The sequence below is a fragment of the Salvelinus sp. IW2-2015 genome, unplaced genomic scaffold (assembly GCF_002910315.2).
Source record: "Salvelinus sp. IW2-2015 unplaced genomic scaffold, ASM291031v2 Un_scaffold5688, whole genome shotgun sequence".
Lineage (NCBI taxonomy): Eukaryota > Metazoa > Chordata > Actinopteri > Salmoniformes > Salmonidae > Salvelinus > Salvelinus sp. IW2-2015.
In genome coordinates this window covers 15,153-23,206 of record NW_019946953.1, presented here as the reverse complement: position 1 = coordinate 23,206, position 8,054 = coordinate 15,153, and the positions used below count along the sequence as shown (strand labels likewise).

Below are 8,054 nucleotides of genomic sequence, written 5' to 3'. Positions count from 1 at the left end.
GATCAAAAGATCAAAGCCTTGCAGATTGATGGCTGGGGTCCATCTGATGATAAGAGTCTTGGGAAGATCAAAGCCTTGCAGATTGATGGCTGGGTCCATCTGATGATAAGAGTCTGGGAAGATCAAAGCCTTGCAGATTGATGGCTGGGGTCCATCCGATGATAAGAGTCTGGAAGATCAAAGCCTTGCAGATTGGTGCTGGGGGCCATCCGATGATAAGAGTCTGGGAAGATCAAAGCCTTGCAGATTGATGGCTGGGGTCCATCCGATGATAGAGGTCTGGGAAAATCCAAAGCCTTGCAGATTGATGGCTGGGGCCATCTGATGATAAGAGTCTGGGAAGATCAAAGCCTTGCAGATTGATGGCTGGGGTCCATCTGATGATAAGAGTCTGTGAAGATCAAAGCCTTGCCAGATTGATGGCTGGGGTCCATCCGATATAAGAGTCTGGGAAGATCAAAGCCTTGCAGATTGATGGCTGGGGTCCATCCGATGATAAGAGTCTGGGAAGATCAAAGCCATTGCAAGATTGATGGGCTGGGGTCCATCCGATGATAAGAGTCTGGAAGAGCTAAAGCTTGCAGGATTGGATGGCTGGGTCATCCGATGATAAGAGTCTGGGAAGATCAAAGCCTTGCAGATTGATGGCTGGGGTCCATCGATGATAGAGTCTGGGAAGATCAAAGCCTTGCAGATTGATGGCTGGGGTCCATCTGATGATAAGAGTCTGACAGATCAAAGCTTAGCAGACTGATGGCGTGGGTCCATCTGACTGATAAGAGTCTGGAAGATCAAAGCCTTGCAGATTGATGGCTGGGGTCCATCCCGATGATAAGAGTCTGGGAAGATCAAAGCCTTGCAGATTGATGGCTGGGTCCATCTGATGATAAGAGATCTGGGAAGATCAAAGCCTTGCAGATTGATGGCTGGGGTCCATCTGATGATAAGAGTCGGGAAGATCAAAGCCTTGCAGATTGATGGCTGGGGTCCATCTGATGATAAGAGTCTGGGAAGATCAAAGCCTTGCAATTGATGTTAGGGGGTCCATCTGATAGAGGTCTGGAAGAATCCAAAAAGCCTATTTGCCAAATTTGTTAGAAGTAGTGTAAGATAGTAGTTAATAGTGTAAGAATTGAGTTGTGTAATTTGCCAAATAAAATGTATTGGGGGTATGTGAGACAATGAAGATGTACCATAGTTGTTTATTATATTGTGATTGTCTTGTATATATATATATATATATATTAGGGATGATTGTTTATATATTAGGTATGTTGTTTATTATATTGTGATTGCTTGTGTATATATATATATTAGGGATGATTGTTTATATATTAAGGGTATGTTGTTTATTATATTGTGATTGTCTTGTGTATATATATACATATATATTTAGGGATTGATTGTTTATATATTAAGGTATGTTGTTTATTATATTGTGATTGTCTTGTGTATATATATATATATTAGGGATTGATTGTTTATATATTAAGGGTATGTTGTTTATTATATTGTGATTGTCTTGTGTATATTTATATATATTAGGGATTGATTGTTTATATATTAAGGGTATGTGAGACAAGGAAGACGTACCATAGTTGTTAATTAGGAAAGGAAATTGTATTAATTATCGGATGTTGTGAAACAAACAACAATTGTGTCTGTCATTGTCTGTTGTCATTACAATCGCCGCCTAACCTTGTTGTATTCCCCCTTCCCCTTTTGAAAAGGACCACCATGTAAATATCTGTTAAGCATTATTGTGTTATCCTTCATGATTTTCTTAAATTGTATGTGGAGGCGTCACCAGCTGGAGCGCCCTTATTGTATGTATTTTACAAATTGTCAAATAAATTCAATCAATATACATGTTCATATTACGCTTATACTTCTGTGTACAGGAAAGTATTATTTGTAAGATGGAAGAGAAAATATATCAGTTTATTGTTAAATTATTATGACGTTCTTTCCAATACAAAAGTGTAGTAACTATTGTTTCCAAACTGCGTTACCCACTCCAGCCAGCAGATGGCGATTTGCGTCTTTCAGGTGACTCTTCTTGCGTGACGTATAATCTTGTGGATTGAACGCTTCTTCAGGAACAACAACGCGGCTACTCTTTCAACCACCTCGGTAGCTTGCTAGCCAACATAACACTGAAAGATTGACGCTTTAGACCATGTTAATGTACATTAGCTAATCTCAGTGTTGTGAACACAGTTCTGTTGACGTTTCTACTGGTTAACTTTAAGCTAATTTGGTTGTTCAATTTGCAAACTTGTTAAAGATTGATACTGAGCCTAGCACTAGGCTAGTCGCTAATGTTAACTAGCTAGCTAACATCTCGGACCATGAGCTCACTAAACTACTCGCCCCTTGCTAAAGAAGAGGAGGTCTACTGGACGGAGAAAGAAGCTCTGGGGCTGAACATTTTCGTCAAAGAAGAAGAAGAGGGTGTTACAGTGAAAGGAGAGAAGTCTCCGTTTGGAGAGGAAGAGGGGGTGGAGGCTCTCACAGTGGAAGAGGAGGAGGAAGAAGCTTTCAGAATGAAAAAGGAGAAAGAGGAGAATATCACACTGAAAGATGAGGGTATTACAGTGAAATATGAGAAAGAACATATTGTAGTGAAAGAGGAAGAGGGGATAGAGGCTGTCACAGTGGAAGAGGAGGAGATAGACACTTTCAGAATCAAAAAGGAGGCAGAGGAGGCTGTGAAAGAAGAAGAAGAGGATGTTGCTGTGAAAAAAGAGGAAGAACCTTTAGGAGTGGGAGAGGGGATAGAGGCAGGAAGAGGAGGTAGAAGCTTTCAGAATGAAAGAGGAGGATGTTATAGGGGAAAAAGAGGAAGAACCTTTTAGAGAGGAAGAGGAGGCTGTCTCAATAAAGGTGAAGAAGGAGGTCGTTTTGGGAGTGAAAGAGGAGGAGACAGAAGATCAGATTAACACCAGTGAGTACTGTCTTAAAAACAGGGGCACAAACTATGCAGTTGTTGAACTAATGTGGGGTTTTTAAGGGGCATTATACTGAAGTTCTACACTTGAATATGTTGTTCAGTAAGGTAGGAATTGTTTAAGGGGCAATCTGCCATTGGTTCATATATTTTGGGGACTTTTCAATTAGATGTATTGAATTCTCCATGTGGTTTACATTACAGTTCCCCTCATCTAGTATAACAGTCTTTTAAAATGCAATATTGGTGAATATGTTCTACTTAAAATATCAAAGGGATGCAAAAGGAACCCATTTTGTGGAACGACCCTTTTACATTTGCATCACAAATATTTTTTTCGGAAATAAAGATGAAAGTGGTCATTTTAGCACCTTTTTAGACATATTCATGCCTCTTGTAAGACTCTGTGATTGTAATAGACGGTCATAAGTTTACCATCTGTTTGATGTTCTCATTCACACAGGAGAGAGACATGACTATTGTGGATCCTCTGGGGAGCCTCAACAACATCCTGATGCTGACGAGGCAGAGAAGAGTCTCTCCAGATCAGAACACCAGATGGTACAGCTTGGTCTGGTCTAACATACAGCTTGCTCCGTCTGGGTCTGGGCTGGGTTTCTGTAAAGCACTTTATGACAACAGTGACATCAGCATCCATAATGATATGTGTCTGTGTCCCCTCTTTATGATTACCAGGACAACGCTAGCCCTTCCTCTCTCCCAGAGTCCCTGTATCGTGCCTCTCCCGGTAGCACCTTACTGCTGGGTATGAAGAGGTTGTCTGTGCTGCTGGTGGACTGCAGGAAAACAACGGGGCTGAGTGGAACTGTGAGAGGAGGAGAAGAGAAGAAAGGATCAGATTTGACACATCAAAGTAAGTGCTGTAGTTTAGTTTGAACAAATACAATAGATCTGCCCACTGGTATCTGTTACCAGGACAACCAGCAGAGTTCTGTTAGTTGACAGGAAGATAGACTGGTATCTGTTACCAGGACAACCAGCAAAGTTCTGTTAGTTGACAGGAAGATAGACTGGTGGATATGGATGTTATGAATATCATAACACTGAAAAAGGATTCTGCCAATGAAAAGAGAGAAACCAATAGACCATATAAAACCTTGATGGAAGTTAGTTTTAGAGAGAAAGTTTCAAGATTATCTGATGTAAGGTGCATGTTTTACAAAACCTTTTCCTAAAAACATTATGGATGTTACATTGTCTGTCCCAGTCAACCCCCCCTATCTTTACAAGACTCTAGAACACACAAACTAAACTCCAGACATTTCAATGTGGTCTGTATTGCTTCATTAACATCTGATCTACAGATATATTATTCTACACTACTGGTCAAAAGTTTTAGAACACCTACTTATTCAAGGGTTTTTCTTACATTTTACTATTTTCTGCATTGCAGAATAATAGTGAAGACATCAAAACTATGAAATACCACATATGGAATCATGTAGTAACCAAAAAAGTTTTAAATAAATCAAAATATATATGATTTCAGATTCTTCAAAGTAGCCACCCTTTGCCTTGATGACAGCTTTGCACGCTCTTGGCATTCTCTCAACCAGCTTCATGAGGTAGTCAGCTGGAATGCATTTCAATTAATAGGTGTACCTTGTTAGAAGTTAATTTGTGGAATTTATTTCCTCAATGCTTTTGAGCCAGTCAGTTGTTGTTACACGGTAGGGGTGGTATACTGAAGATAGCCCTATTTGGTAGAAGACCACCTCCATATTATGTCAAGAACAGCTCAAATAAGCAAAGAGAAAGGACAGTCCATCATTCCCTTTAAGATATGAAGGTCAGTCAATCAGGAACATTTCAAGGACTTTGAAAGTTTCTTCAAGTGCAGTCGCAACAACCATCAAGCACTATGATGAAACTGGCTTTCATGAGGACCACCACAGGAATGTAAGGCCCAGAGTTACTTCTGATGCAGAGGATAAGTTCATTAGAGTTACCAGCCTCAGAAATTGCAGCCCAAATAAATGTTTCAGAGTTTGTTATGTTCTTATTTTTCAGATTAAATAACCCACGGACACTAGAGAAGCTTTTACCCAAGTTTAATTCTTCCCAAAGGTTCTGTACAGCTGTAATCAGACAACTCAACATTTGTCCCACTCAGATATATATCCCCCTTAAGATACTCCTCCTTCTCTCCAATCCTTCTTATGGTTTAACTTCTTTGGGACTGGGGGGGCAGTATTGAGTAGCTTGGATAATAAGGTGCCCAGAGTAAATGGCTTCTCAGGCCCAAAAGCTAGAATATGCATATAGTTAGTAGATGTGGATAGAAAACACTCTGAAGTTTCTAAAACTGTTTGAATGATGTCTGTGAGTATAACAGAACTCATATGGCAGGCAAAAACATGAGAAAAAATCCAACCAGGAAGTGGGAAATCTTAGGTTTGTAGTTTTTCAACTCATTGCCTATCCAATATACAGTGTCTATGGGGTCGTATTGCACTTCCTAAGGCTTCCACTAGATGTCAACAGTCTTTAGAACCTTGTTTCAGGCTTCTACTGTGAAGGGGGAGCGAATGAGAACTGTTTCAACCAGGTGTCTGGCAGAATGCCATGAGCTAATTCATGCACGTGGCCGTGAGAGTGCGCTGCGTTCATTTTCATTTCTAAAGACAAAGGAATTGTCCGGTTGAAACATTATTGAAGGTTTATGATAAAAACATCCTAAAGATTGATTCTATACATCGTTTGACATGTTTCTACGAACTGTAATGGAACTGTTTTGACTTTTTGTCTGGAGCAAGTGCCTGCGCCTTCTGAATTTGGATTTGTGAACTAAACGCACGAACAAAAAGGAGGTATTTGGACATAAATTATGGACTTTTCCGAACAAAACAAACATTTATTGTGGAACTGGGATTCCTGGGAGTGCATTCTGATGAAGATCATCAAAGGTAAGTGAATATTTATAACGCTATTTCTGATTTTTGCACGGGGGAAGTGCAAAATAAGAGTGTTTTCTATCCAATACTAATAATAATATGCATATCCTCTGGGCCTGAGTAGCAGGCAGTTTACTCTGGGCACGCTTTTCATCCGGACGTGAAAATACTGCCCCCTACACCAGTGAGATTAAGGAAGTGTGTAGGTCACATTCTGTATCATACAGCTATGAAAGTTATATATTTAGAACCACCTGCTCGATTGGAATCCAGCAATGTCTGTGTCTTGAGTGTCAGAACTGTTTAGTTTTTTGTGTTCTGACTTGTAAAAAGATTGAATGTAAACATTATCAGTAATTACCAGGAAGCTCTACAACATTTGTTTTAAAATCACACCAAGATTGTTAGCTGGCCTCCGGTTATTGAGGGATCTGATTAGGATTTACTCTCATAGCAAGGCCTTTTTATTCAGGTCTCTATTTAAAAATGAAACACAGTGTCTTTGGCAGGAGAAAGACCAGACTCAGAGGAACCAGAGTCAGGGACGTCCAAACCAGCAAGACGACACCACTGTTTCCAGTGTGGAACGAGTTTTACCCAGAAAGGAACCCTGAAAGCTCATGAGAGAATACACACAGGGGAGAAGCCTTACCACTGCTCCCAGTGTGGAAAGAGTTTTAACCAGGTAGGTAACCTGAAAATACACGAGAGAATACACACAGGGGAGAAGCCTTACCACTGCGCTCAGTGTGGCAAGTGTTTTAACCTGTTAGGGGCCCTGAAACAACACGGGATAATACACACAGGGGAGAAGCCTTACCACTGCTCCCAGTGTGGGAAGAGTTTTAATCAGTTACGCACCCTCAAAGGTCATGAGCGTATACACACAGGGGAGAAGCCTTACCACTGCTCCCAGTGTGGAAAGACTTTTGACTATTTATGGGATTTCAAAAATCATGAGATTATACACACAGGGGAGAGACCTTACCGCTGCTCTCAGTGTGGCAAGTGTTTTAACCTAATAAGGTCCCTGAAACATCATGAGAGAATACACACAGGGGAGAAGCCTTACCACTGCTCCCAGTGTGGGAAGAGTTTTAACCATTTATTTAACCTGAAAAGACACGAGAGAATACACACAGGGGAGAAGCCTTACCACTGCTCCCAGTGTGGAAAGTGTTTCAACCAGTCAGGGGAACTGAAAACACATGAGAGAAAAAAGTTTTAAACCTAAAAGCTACTTGAAAAAACATGAGAGAATACACACAGGGTAGAAGTCTTACAAATGCTCAGACTGTGGGAAGACATATTACTCATCAGTCACTTAAAAGTCACGTGAGAATCCACACAGGAGAGAATAATTACTTCTCCTAGTGTGAATATTGATATTTAACATCACATTGGCTTAATTATTCTAGTGTGTAAATTTATATTTTACATCACATTGACTTAAAATACACAGTGCTCCAATTGTCTTATATTGTTGACTGATAATGTGTTTACCTGTTTTCACCAAATGAAATTTAATTGTACAAAGTAGTCTCAAACATATATTTATATGTTTTTATTAGAAAACATGAAGTGAATATGGAGTCTGTCAGTTTGAATATAGAGTAGATCAGATTCCATGTGTTTAAATGGTCCTTTTTTAAACTCTTTGTGTGTGTTTATCTGGGTGTGGCATTCCTCCAGCACTACAGATAATACAGTGATATTTGGATGTGATGCATTTGTTCCATTGTTTACATTTGCATTGTTGGTCCACTGATGATTTAATGGCATGAAATATTCACAGACTCTGTAATGGAAAATGTTAATTGTATGTGTCCACATAACTGACTATGTGACTAACCTTGTGAAACTGACCTATTATAATCTCCTGTCCCTGGGAGTATCATCCTGTGTTGCAAACCAGCTGCACCTGTGTCCTTGTATGAATAAAGTCCCTCCCAGGAACAGGAAACTATAAAGATATGTGCCCATCACCCAATGCTTCAGGAATTCAGACTGTCTACACTGCGCTGTGTAACTGTTATTCTCTCTGAGCTCAGAAATAAAGAATCTTGGTTTGACTTGGACTCCAGCAGATCCTTATTTTATAATATCCACCACAACTCTCCCACGGATTGCTGTTTATCATTGTCTCAATGAAGAGTTCCTCGTTCCACTTTTCTGGGGTTATTTACAAG

The 8,054-nt window shown here is 40.1% G+C and overlaps 1 protein-coding gene across 2 annotated transcripts; it reads left to right on the top strand.

Annotated features, from left to right (window-relative positions):
- Positions 1 to 1,935: 1,935 nt before the first annotated feature.
- On the top strand, positions 1,936 to 7,937 carry LOC112078443 (zinc finger protein 85-like). 2 transcript variants are annotated; one of them, XM_070442051.1, is made up of 4 exons: positions 1,936 to 2,947; positions 3,414 to 3,511; positions 3,647 to 3,824; positions 6,363 to 7,937. In XM_070442051.1, the coding sequence occupies exons 1-4, from the start codon at positions 2,812 to 2,814 to the stop codon at positions 7,091 to 7,093; spliced, it is 1,143 nt and encodes a 380-aa protein (XP_070298152.1). In that variant the 5' UTR covers positions 1,936 to 2,811; the 3' UTR covers positions 7,094 to 7,937. The 2 variants fall into 2 exon arrangements, with proteins under 2 accessions (XP_070298152.1, XP_024000457.2); XM_024144689.2 differs by having other exon boundaries at positions 1,946 to 2,947; positions 6,375 to 7,937.
- Positions 7,938 to 8,054: the final 117 nt, after the last annotated feature.

Bases quoted from the DNA above. Each gene is read 5' to 3' on its own strand.
- LOC112078443 (XM_070442051.1), top strand. From the start codon at position 2,812: ATGAAAGAGGAGGATGTTATAGGGGAAAAAGAGGAAGAACCTTTTAGA. The intron at 2,948-3,413 runs GTGAGTACTGTC...TCATTCACACAG, and splicing joins AGAAGATCAGATTAACACCA to GAGAGAGACATGACTATTGT. The intron at 3,825-6,362 runs GTAAGTGCTGTA...AATGAAACACAG, and splicing joins ATCAGATTTGACACATCAAA to TGTCTTTGGCAGGAGAAAGA.